This window comes from Leucopleurus acutus (genome assembly GCF_964270905.1).
Source record: "Leucopleurus acutus genome assembly, chromosome: 19".
Lineage (NCBI taxonomy): Eukaryota > Metazoa > Chordata > Mammalia > Artiodactyla > Delphinidae > Leucopleurus > Leucopleurus acutus.
The window spans coordinates 57,711,835-57,724,185 of record NC_139161.1 but is presented as its reverse complement, the minus strand read 5'-3'; the positions used below and the strand labels follow the sequence as shown (position 1 = coordinate 57,724,185).

Sequence of the window (12,351 nt, the reverse complement as noted above, 5' to 3'; positions counted from 1 at the left end):
CATGATGTTAGACCACTTGATATTATACCGTAAGTTACTGAGGCTCTTTTCATTTTTTGTTTCCAGTGAATTAAAAAGTCTGTGCTTTGGTTTGGTTAGATTCGAGCTCACTAATCTTTGCTTCTCTGGTGTCTAATCTGCAGTTACTCCAATCTAGTGAAATTGTGCAAGAATATATTATATGTTTTATCCCTAAAGGTTCATTTTGTTCTTTTTTAAGTCTTCCATGTCTCTCTTCATTATGTTCTTGTTTTCCTTTAAATACTTGCGCGTGGTTTTCTAGTGCCGTCACATCTCCGCCATTTGTATGCCTGTTTCTATTGACTGATTTTTCTCCTAATTACGGGCCACATGTTTCTACTTCTTGGCATGTCTGGAAGTTTTTGATTGGATGCTGGACACTGTGGTGCTATATATTTGAGCTCCTGACGTTGGCAGGCACTTTACTTGTGGATTAGTTTGAGCTTTTTGAGACCTGAATTCAAGCTTTTCCAGAGTCTTCAGTACCTTCGTTCTAAAGATAGGTCGGCCCCATTCTAATGCGTGACCTCTCTGGGCTTTCCATCAAACGCTCCAGGTGACCACTAACAACTCTCCACTCTGACTGGTCTGGGTTCAAAATGTCTCTGGGCCCTCTGTGAGCTCTAGGAATTGTGCAGCTAACAACACTGCCATCATTATTTGCCAAGGTTTGTGGAACATTCCTTGATGTATGTACAACCTATTACTCAGGAAAGACCCAAGTGGACCCCTACATAGATTTATGGAGCGCTTTGTCTGCATAACTCATTTTACTCCAGAATCCCGCGTCCCAACTTCCAGGTGTCTCAGCCTCCCCAAATTCTGGCCTCCTCCTCAACTCACAGATGCTGCCAGGCTCTGTTTGGCTTCCATCCATTTTCCCCATAGTCTGGAAATTTCCTCCAGGTGATCAGAGGGCTCACCTTATTTGTTTCTCTTCTCTCACAGATCAGAGTCCTGTGCAGCCTGAAAACAGTTGTTTCATATATTTTGTCTAGATTTTTAGGTGTAAGAGGCTAAGTCCAGTTTTTATTACTCTATCCTGGTTGAAGGCAGAAATCTATTTTGAGTTAAATATTTCTTAGGCCATGAGATTCTCAATTTTCTTGGCCAATAATGACCAAAAGAAAAAAAGAGAAAAAAAGACATTGCCAGGCTGTTGTCTTTTATTGGGTCTTCCTAAATGACTTAGAAGGGGGCCTACTGGAGCTGGAACATGGAATATTGGAATATGGAATGGCAATGGGATATTGTCTCACATGTGAAACTTACTGCCATATATGAGGAGCTCTACATCTGGGAACTTTTTAAACAGCTGACTTTATGCTTCAGATTCCAGATTCTAAATTATATCCCATCTCTAATTAAAAATTATCACTGGATGCTTTTACAAACCATATTGATTTTCTCAAGTCATATGTCTCCTCTGGCTTGTGGACCCCTGCATTTCACACATGTGTTAAACCTGAACACTCATGGTTTGATATTTGACAGACATGGATTGAGCTACCTCAAGATTTCAGCATCATAGGTGTCGAGTAAATACATGTGGGAATTCTACACCTGGAATTCCGTGATTGAAGGACCAAGTGTGACATTAGCTTTTAGATTCATTGTTGTCAGGAATTAAGAAAAGCCAAGCAAGAGTGGCCCAATCCCACTCGAAGCTTCTTGCTCAAAGAAAAGTGATGGGATTATTTCTAGATGTGACTTGGGGAAGGGGTTGAAACTAAAAGTAGCCAGGAGGACCCTCGTGGCTCAAGTTACTTGGAATTTGCTTTTCCAAAAAGCAATGTTTTAAGTTTCAGACTTAGGTGTGGAATGGCAAGTGGTTATTAAGACTTTCGTTTTTACCATCGTACTCTAAACTTGGCCCATATAAAGTGTTTGGGGGCTGAGGGAGGGAAGAATAAGGAAAACATCAGGGAGCTAGGGTCAGGTGGGATACCACCGGTGGCAGTGGGTAGCTGTTTCATCACATGTAGTCCGAGTGGATTTTGATTTGGCCACAATTCTACAAATAGATTATTTTGTGGTTTGGGTACCAATGGCGTCAAAACAGCTATTTAAAGAATCGTTGAATGTGTTTTTTTTTTTTTCTTTTCTTTTCTTTTTTTTCGGTATGTGGGCCTCTCACTGCTGTGGCCTCTCCCGTTGCGGAGCACAGGCTCCGGACGCGCAGGCTCAGTGGCCATGGCTCACGGGCCCAGCCGCTCCACGGCATGTGGCATCTTCCCGGACCGGGGCACGAACCCGTGTCCCCTGCATCGGCAGGCGGACTCTGAATGTGTTTTTGTTTGTTTGTTTTTTCTGAGTAGGAGCCTACAGAATTGGATCTGATATTATTTTTCCTTTTCAGTAAATGCATCTATAGACATTAACCCCCAAACAGAATGACGTTCAGATGCTGAAAAGTATGTCATAGTCTATGGCATCCTTGGCTTTCTGGACTAACAATGACCCCAAATTCTGGACAATAGAATATTTTCAGCTGGTAAAAAAGGATAAAGTGGCTCTCTATGTTTTAACAGGGGGAGAGGTCCAAAATACATATATTTTCAAAAATGCATGTTCTGGAATGATACATATAATGATTAAGATAATTCAATTTTTGTATTAAAAAACTCTGTGCATATGTGTATAGGGAGATGTATATAGATTTAAAAATAATATATATGTTGGTATATGAAAAGGAAAAATCTGGAAAGATACAACTAGTAATGAATTATTCACAGTGTCTACTTCTGAGGAGTTTATTTTGAAGGGGGGAGAGTGGATATTTATCTTTTACTTTGTATACACCTCTGAGCTAGTAATTTTAAAGGCTAACATTTATTGAGCATTAACTATGTGCCCAGAACTGTGCTAAGTATTCCAAATACTTAGCATCATCTTACTTAATGCTCAGGGGCTGCCATAGCATGTCTGTCTATACCAGAGTTGCTTAGAGGTGGGAAGTTGCCAGGAAAAGGGGATCTAGGTACTTCCTTGAGTTACGTTGGCTTACCTGCCACACCGGTGTTACTCTGATCGTGTGTTTATTTAGGAAGACTGGGGGGGGGGGGGTGGGCGGTGGCTGCCGCTCAGCAACCCCTTGTGGCTAATACTGCTTATAACAAACCAAAGTAGCAATTACTACTATTATTCCCAATTTAGAGATGAGGACAGAGAGCTTAAGTCATTTGCACTAGGTCTCACAGCTAGTAAATAGCAGAGCCGAGATCTGAATCCCAATCTGTTAGAAAGCATAGTTCAGGCTCTTCATTTGAATCTGTTACGAGACGGTGTTACTTCTCATGATTGAAAAAATATGTCAAAACTTCAAAAGGCCAACCCACAAAAATGTAATTTGAATACAATCCAGAGACAGAGATGAAAAATAAATGCAGAATATATTATCACAAGTAAAGGTGGTTATCCAATTAAAACAAATATCTAATGTGTTAGACAACACTGCTGCTTATAATAAGTCAGATGGACCCTTTGATCTGTGAGTTTTCACCAAAGGTTATTTATGTGACCGTCTATTTTTGCTTCCCCCCCTTTCCCCCACCCTTTAAGCAGGAGAGATTTACAAATAGTGCTTGAGCATCATGGAGCTTCTAGGTTCTACTTTAGCGGCACCTTATGCCCACCCTAGACCAACACCAGCCAACTTCCTACCAGCCATCAGTGCCATGGCCTCAAGCTATAGGAACTGCTTCCCGCACTGCAATCTGACCCACAGTCTGAGCCTGCCTTGGAGACCAAGCACGTACTACAAAGCAGCCTCCAACTCGCCAGCCTTGGACCCGTGCTGCACCAGATCTCGGAGGGTGTCCGAGAGCACCACGCTTCCCTGTGTTTCCAACAGAACCACACTCTTCACCAGATATACCCCAGATGATTGGTACAGGTCCAACTTAACCAACTTTCAAGAATCCAACACTTCCCGACACAATTCAGAGAAACTAAGGGTAGATACATCTCGCTTGATTCAAGACAAATATCAAAAAACGAGAAAAACCCAGGCAGACTCCACCCACAATCTGGGAGAACGAGTCAATGACATAGGATTTTGGAAATCTGAAATCATTCATGAGTTGGATGCAATGATTGGAGAGACAAATGAACTAACCGATGTTAAGAAAAAACTGGAGAGGGCTTTGATGGAGACAGAAGCCCCTCTTCAGGTAACTATAAGACCTTATTAAAAGGACAGTGCATTTTTATGATTATAACCCTGTCGTTGAAATTTTGAGGTTATTTATCTATTGAATTATATTTCGCTTCCCCTGTAGAAGCCAAGCCCTTGTCAATAAATCTGTACCGGGTTTCAGTAAAACCATTGCCATTTTTCTCACATTATATCGAACAACCATTTAAGTAGAAAGAATTCTGGAATTCCCTGGTGGTCCAGCGGTTAGGACTCAGTGCTTTCACTGCTGAGGACGCAGGTTCAATCCCTGGTTGGGGAACTAAGATCCCGCAAGCCCAGTGGTACAGCCAAGAAAGAAAAAAAAGTAGAGAGAATTCTGCATGCAAAGCAAAGGAGGCTAATTAAAGCGACGCTCTTAAGACGCACAGTATTTTATGGTGAAAATGCCATCTTCCCATCTCTTAAATAGGCTGCTTGGTTATTGCTGTCCCTGGATTAACATCAACGTTGTTTGAGAGGGAAAAAACTGTTCTTTTAGTCTGTGTCATGAAATGCCTTCTGCATGTATGTTATGATACCACTTCAGGCACGGTGAAACGATCAAATTAGAGCTTCTTGGGAATGGAATGAGTTTGGTTAAATAGAGAAATGGGATAGAAGTTAAGCCAGTTTTGGTCCTAGAGGCAGCCTTTCAGTTGGTTGCTGGCCTCTGACCAGGCTTCTGAATGGAGATCAAATTACCTTTAATCCTCTGAGTGTACGATGGGCCCCCTGACCCCATTCTATCCACCACCGTTGGAAGAAGACGTTCTGTATGTGAAGATGTCCAAATGATGCAGATTATTTTAGAAGTTGTGTATATGTGAATGGGCAAAGCGAACTCTTTTTCTCCATGTTTGTGTGACTCATTTTCCTGGTGATAAGCATTTTCAATAGGTCATTTTTTTTTTTTTTATGGCATCCATAGTAGAAGAGATTAGAGAATCGAAGAGCTAGAAGTCTAGTTGTTTGGGGGGTTTGCTGGGGACCCCAGCACACCGTAGCTTCTTACTGCACCCCTCCTCCCCACTAAACACGAGTGCACACAAATACACACGACCACAGAAATCCTGAGAAAGGTCGACAGGACACTAATGATATTCTTTTAAAAGAACTCACCATGGGATCAGAAGCCCTTCCATACTTTCTCTGAGCTCTGGATCATTTTGAGGATTCCTGGTCTATTCTACAATACATCCCATCCCACCCCACCCACCACTTACTTTAATGAACACTTAAAATGACAGCCACTTACCTTTTACTTAATTTCCAGAGGAGATTCAGTTTCTTCCCTTGACACTCCTTTCAGTGATGACTGCTTTCAATGAGATGGGCATAATTTAAATACTTTTCTGCAGTTTTTGTCCAGATATCTTGTGTGTTTAAACATTTCCAATCAACACGGTATCAGAAGATCCCAATTAAAATGAGAATTAGTCCCAAGAACAGATACAGCTCAAAAGAGGAAATACTGATGATCAACTGTATATAAGACAAAAATATTAAAACTCAATAACAAAAATGCAAACTAAGTCAATGAAGTAACCGTCTTTGGCTTACCAAATTTGCAAAAATGAAAACCGACAATGTGTAGGGTTGGCAGAAGTGCAGAAGACGGACGCTTCAGATATTGCTAGTAGACTATGGATGAGTAGAAACTTCCTGGAAAGCAATTTCGTAATACACATTAAAATAATCAGAGTTCCCGTCAACCCCTTAATTCATCTTCTAGTCAGTGTACATTAGACTATTAAAAAATTAGAGATTCACTCCAAGATTTTGTTCAATGACATCGTATCCAGATTACAGTGTACATACTATTATATTTTATGCTTTTTAAACATTTAACATTATAGTCATCCCATGTCATGAAATACTTACTCTTTGAAAAAAGTATTTTAACATTTACATAATGTTATTTCATGCATAATTTAGTTGTTGGCTATCTAAGCTGCTTTCCATTGGAGTCATTAATGTACTTTGTCTCATAGACTATTTCAAGTCTACTATTTAACATCAATCCTAAAAAGAATAAAATTATGAGGGCACTGTAACTTCTGTTTAAAACAAACAAAACTGATAGGAGTATGGATAACTCATTTTTGACTTCTCTCTACTTTTTCTCTTTAATGGATAAAGCATATTATTATTATTATTTGTGGTACGCGGGCCTCTCACTGTCGTGATCTCTCCCGTTGCGGAGCACAGGCTCCGGACACGCAGGCTCAGCGGCCATGGCTCACGGGCCCGGCCGCTCCGCGGCATGTGGGATCCTCCCGGACCGGAGCACGAACCCGTGTCCCCTGCATCGGCAGGCGGACTCTCAACCACTGCACCACCAGGGGAGCCCCGCATATTACTTTTATAATTAGGAAAACAATAGATGGTACTTTAACAATAATCACCTGGATTTTTGGCCACACAAATATTTTGAGGTCTTTAAGTAATCATTTGTTTCTTCTTCACTCTTCTCAGTAGAAAACATTTGGAAATAAGATCTTGAAGACTATGATTTGGGTTATTGAACTATTTCTCTAGAAGGAACTGATGTCACATAGTTTTCTCAGATGCTGATTTGTGGGGATTAAGTAGATGCCATCTGCTTCAATTTGTCAACTTTCCAAATTAGGAATTTTTTTCAAACTCTTTACCTTTTCACTAGCAGCAGGGATTCACTTAGTTGTCACACTGAGTTTCTTGTTTGATTTCCAGGAAAATGCCTTGAAAAGTTGGTATTGGGAGCATCTATTGCCTTGTTTTAGAAACAGGTTATTAGAAGTGCTAGTCACTGATTTTAGTCAGGTTGTATTAGTGTTTTTCATTATTTGTGTATCTGTAGGTAGCCCGGGAATGTCTGTTTCATCGAGAGAAGAGAATGGGAATCGATCTAGTTCATGATGAAGTGGAAAAAGAGTTGCTGACGGTAAATATGGGGCAAACCCTTCAATAACAAGAAACCTCATTGCAAATGTGCGTTTAATGTATAGAAACAAAAAATGATGTTATGTAAAGACACAGTAAGGAGTTATAGTATCAGATATTTATGGTATTTCGAAAAGATACATTTTATTTTATTTTTTATTGAAGTATAGTTGATTTACAATGTTGTGTTAGTTTCTGGTTTACAGCAAAGTGATTCAGTTATACATATATATATGTATATTCTTTTGCATATTCTTTTCCATTATGGTTTATTACAAGATACTGAATATAGTTTCCTGTGCTATACAGTAGGACTTTGTTGTTTATTTTATTTTTTAGAAAAGATATATTTTTGGGGGGTTATGAAAGTAATAGATATTTATTGAGAGAATTTGAAAAATGCAGTAAAGATAAAAATCACCTAAGTTCAATTAGACAGAAATGACTATTTAATGTTAGAGTATTTCAGTCTTTTTAATAATCATACTTAGGTAGATACCACCCAACTTAAAGACACACAGACATATCTTCCAGGTTAGAATTATAGTGTATCTATGCGTTTGAATAGTGCTTTTTTTGTTGGATAAATGCCCAATGATGTTTATTCTTAAATGTAGGCGTGGAAAGGCAGTGCTGTGTTTTTTTAGAAGACAATGTTTTAGAGCACTTTTAGGTTCACAGCCAAATTGAGGGGAAGGTCCAGAGGTTTCTTCCCATGTGGCCCCTGCCTCCACACATGCATCGTATTGATAACTGTATGCATTTCTGATTATTTCCTCAGGATACATTTCCAAAACTGTAATCCACGCATCAAAGGGTATATGCATTTGGACAGCTTTTGATCAGCCATCCGGGAGCTTACCTCCTAGGCTCTCTCCCACAAGATCTCTGCCATTCCTTAAGATTTCAGCCCTTAGGTACCTGGGACCCTTCCCAGTCTCTCTTTTTTTTTTAGCCCGGATACTCTATTAAGCATTCGTTCTGCATCCCCAAGTGCCAGACATATGTACGTTGGTAACTCATTTTTTGGTTCACATTCATGAAGCTTAAAAGTGAACTTTTCTTTGACCCTGATGCCTTCTGCCTTCCCCTTCCTATTGATGGTACTGTTACTGGTTCTATGACTCCATCCCAAGAGGGTTCTGCTCTGAGACAGTATTGAATAGAACCCTGATACCAGCATGCAAAGAATGTCTGGGTGGATTCTCACCACCAGTAGCAAGAAATGCCTTCCCCGTCTGGGATTTCCGCCTCTAAATGGCTTGTAGGACCCCAGCCCCCTCACAACCAGCCGGGTGATGGGTCAACTTCAAGTGATTCAGGAGCAAACACTGAGAGTGCACATCTTTAAGGAAGCACCACTGCTTCCCAAACTCAGGGATGAGTGAGAATTTGAGAGTGTCGTCATCAAAACACACTGTCTATAGAAATGGGGTGCCTGCTCCTATAGGTGACATTGGCCATTATCCAGATTCCATTTGGACTTACAGTTTGGTTTTTAAAGTGTGATTTCAGTAGCCTCTTCTACCTGTTAAGAGTGTGATAGTTTACCCACTTACCCCAAACTTAAAAAGGCGCAGTTAAGCCTTTAAGTTTGTATGTATCTGTGACTACATAGAACCACAGGAAGCAGGGTCTGGGTTTAACAGTGAGGTCCCAGAAATGATTGTATATCCACAGTTCAGGGTATAGCCGAGAGTTAGCACACATCCATATGTGTGGTCAGAACTCGGAGTTCTTGTGACCTGGCCAGTATTCGTCAGCCAAGAAGAGGGTGGAGGCCACATCGCACATGAGGATTAAGTTCTAGATCATACTTTATGACCCGTGTCGCATTATAAGTCCTACCCTTTAGTGAGAGCTTCCATCTGCGAGGCACATAATTATCTACCCCACAGCCTAGAAAGGCAGGTGTTATTACCCTTTGTTTATAACTTGCCTGTGCTCCCAGCATTTGCAAAGGCAGCATTGGACCTGGGCTATGTGATGCCAGAGCACGTCTTTAACCACTATTCCACCCAAGACGCAGGGGGGTGAGGCAACGGGGGGGGGGGGGGTGGTTTGCTCGAGGTGAGGGCACGCCAAAGGCTGTGAAGCCTCTATTCTACCTCCGTGCTCCGCCACCCCATCCCAAGACCACAGCTCCCAAGAGGAGAACCGTAGGAGATGCTTTGCAAAGGTTTCGCCTGCTCAGATAGTAGGATTAATTCAAGGTTCTTCAAGTGCTTGGATGTGATTCCTTGTTCTCTTTCCATATTAAGCCACAGTGTATTCATTTTGGCCACTGAGACTCTGAGAAACTCAGAGGAGTCACTGCCACCCTTTTATTCTTGGGGTCTATTTTTCCTCCCCAAGTTCAGGATCCAGAAGGGGTGGCATCACTTGCCAGGCTCCTAGTGTGTGGTTCTTGGGTTTTCTGCCATGACCTTCACTTCCCTGGGTGTCAGGTGGCAGCTGTCGGTCTGACGACATCTGGGCTCTTCTCACACTTCTGCCCTCTGTCTGTACCCACCACCTTCCGGCAAACTTTCTTCTCACGGGCGGTTGAGGGAATACGGCCCTTGCCCTGCAGTCACTTCATGGAGGCGTTTCCAGACCAGCCCCATGTGTGAGTGCAGACTAGTAGGTAAGTTAGCGCTGGGGACAGTTACAAAAGTCTTTGGTTTCAGGCATTCCCTATTCCAAGGAAGCCTTCTGCTTCCAACCACGATGTTCACCATATGACATTATTTAAATTCAAGTATAAAAAGTAGTGTTGAAGGGATTTTTTTATAGCAAGAGTCTCATTAAACGTAATTTTTTCCACTGAAAGTTCCAGGAATTCCCTCTGTGTGAATAGTGTACACATAGCATAAAAGCTCACTGGGATTTGGTGTTTTAAGTGATATTTTCTAAGCAGTATTCCATGTATCCTTTGCCAACACCTCCATGAAATGGCTACACACACACACACACACACACACACACACACACACACACACACACACACACACACACACACACACACACACACACACACACCCCAAGCCATAGAGAAAGATGAAGACCAAACAACCAAAAATATCAAAGACAGGCACAACCCTCAGTGAGAATGTGTGAGAAACCCTTGCTGCCTGTAAAGGCAGGGGGACTTGCTAACATGTCATGGGAATTTCGTTTTTCATTTACTCCAGTCATTCAGAGTATCAAAGAATCAGGCAGGAGGGTTATCACTGAAATAAACTCTAGGCATAATATTTTTACGTTAATCAATTAAACAATAAAAGAATAAGAAGGCTATATAGTTGAGTAATAATTAACATTGGAGTGAAGAGGCCTCTAAAATCACATGAACAAAGGCGGAAACCCAAAGGGAACATTTGATCGTTTCATGTCATAGAAACCAGAAATGTCTGTATATCAAAGACACCACACACAAAATATAAAGGCAAGAGCTAAACTGGTAAAAAATACATATATATATATATGTGTCATATAATGGGAAAGGGTTGAATTTTAAATACAAGAATATTTATAAATAAGCAAAACATAACAGAAAAGGTAGACAAGCACATGAACAGGTGGTTCACAAGAGAAGAAAGTCAAATCATGAACAAATACCCAGTCATAATAGTTACCTGCAAATCTGAACAGGTGTGCTTTTCCTGGGGGGTGGTCTTTCATGTTGGCAAAGATTGAGAGGAACCATAGTGTCTACTGGGTGTGTGAGGTGAGGAAGCTCACACTCATTTATTGTTGTAAATGGGTGCAACTCTTCTGAAGGGCAATTTGGTTGTACTTGTCAAAACCTTGAAAAAAGGCATCCCCTTTGGTGGTGTCTAAATATTTTTGAGCTTGTTCATCACAGTATAGTTTTATGTCATGGGAAAGTGTTCAAGTTTCATGTTCAGTATGATGGTATGATCACTTTTCACTTGAAAAAGTGGTAGCGATCGTTATGTGCACTTTTTAAATGTCTTCTAGGTGCTATTTTGGGTTCCTAAATTTTGTAATGTGAATATGAATTTCAGAGGGAAGTAACTATTTATTTGAAAAATCTCTGCTACCACACAAAATCTCTGCTATACGTGTAACAATATATACATCCCAGCAGCATCAAAATGCCATGTGCGTGGTCAAGCAGAGTGGCATGGGTGGTGCAGATTTTATACGAGTATAGCAGCTGGGCTGCAGGGCAGAGGCAGGACAAGGGGAGACCTGGCCTCCTAGGGTGGAGGTTGGCCTCCGTTTGGAACAAAAAACTGGGTCTTTTGGAGGTCACATGCACTGCCTGAGAGAACTGCCTTTTAGGCTGTCCTTTTCCCTTCCAGATTCACTTTTCTTGGAAGAATACTTAGTATAGAAGAAGCCATGCATTAAATTCAACCTTGGGTATCACCAGAATTTGATTGATTGATTGACTGATTCAATTAAAGACCAGAGATAAAAAATAAAACTCCTAAAATTTTACCCCTGTCCCAACTTGTTCCATAATATATTTCCCTAAAGCCCTGTACAGGGTGAATCTCAGTCTTATATTAAGACAGCAATATCATGGGGGCGTGTAGGTAAATAAGTGGGTATAAAATTCTTTTCTTGTTTTACTTCACGATTTTCCCAGAAACAAAGTTTTCTATCATCAATGTTTTGTTACATTGTTGACTCTGAACGTTATGTTCAATATCAAAACATTAATGTGGCTTTTTTTTTCACTTGGGTAGGAGGTTGATATTATTCTGTGTTGTCAAGAAAGGATGAAGCTGCATTTGGACAAGGCCATTGCCCAACTGGCGTAAGAGCTTTTATCTCTCTATATAGTTGAAACTCTATCATGAAACTGTACTTCCACGCTTCCCAATCAGATTTCCCTTAGCTTCTTATGTAAGGATTTCTTATACATGGACACACATCCACATGCCTATACACGTTTTTATTTAGAAGGTAAAATGAGTACTTGGGGTACTTACTTTAAACTTTTATTTAAAGAAATAATTTTTGCAATACTTCAGAAAGGATTTTTATCCAACCTTGAAGTGTGGCTAAGGTTACTTTTAACTCAAAAGACTTTTATTCTTTGATAAGAGATAGACTTGTACACGTGCAGCCCGACAGCTGGAAAAGCGATGAACTGTGGCACACTTTTATATTTATTTTCCACTTCTCCTTAAAAACTCAGCCTTCTCCTCCGGTTTCTCGGCAACCCTGGTACGTGGTCCTTGGTGCTGTGATTACACCACTGCATTCACTGCATC

At 40.8% G+C, this 12,351-nt stretch overlaps 1 protein-coding gene across 1 annotated transcript in view; it reads left to right on the top strand.

Annotated features, from left to right (window-relative positions):
• The window catches only part of TEKT3 (tektin 3), a gene marked incomplete at its 3' end in the record, with an annotated part of 183,109 nt that overhangs the window by 153,512 nt on the left and 17,246 nt on the right, over positions 1-12,351 (top strand). The window contains exons 4-6 of the mRNA XM_082861471.1: positions 3,586-4,193; positions 7,038-7,121; positions 11,821-11,891. Coding sequence (XP_082717597.1) covers positions 3,615-4,193; positions 7,038-7,121; positions 11,821-11,891 — 734 coding nt within the window. The 5' untranslated portion in view covers positions 3,586-3,614. The remainder of the gene's footprint in view (positions 1-3,585; positions 4,194-7,037; positions 7,122-11,820; positions 11,892-12,351) is intronic.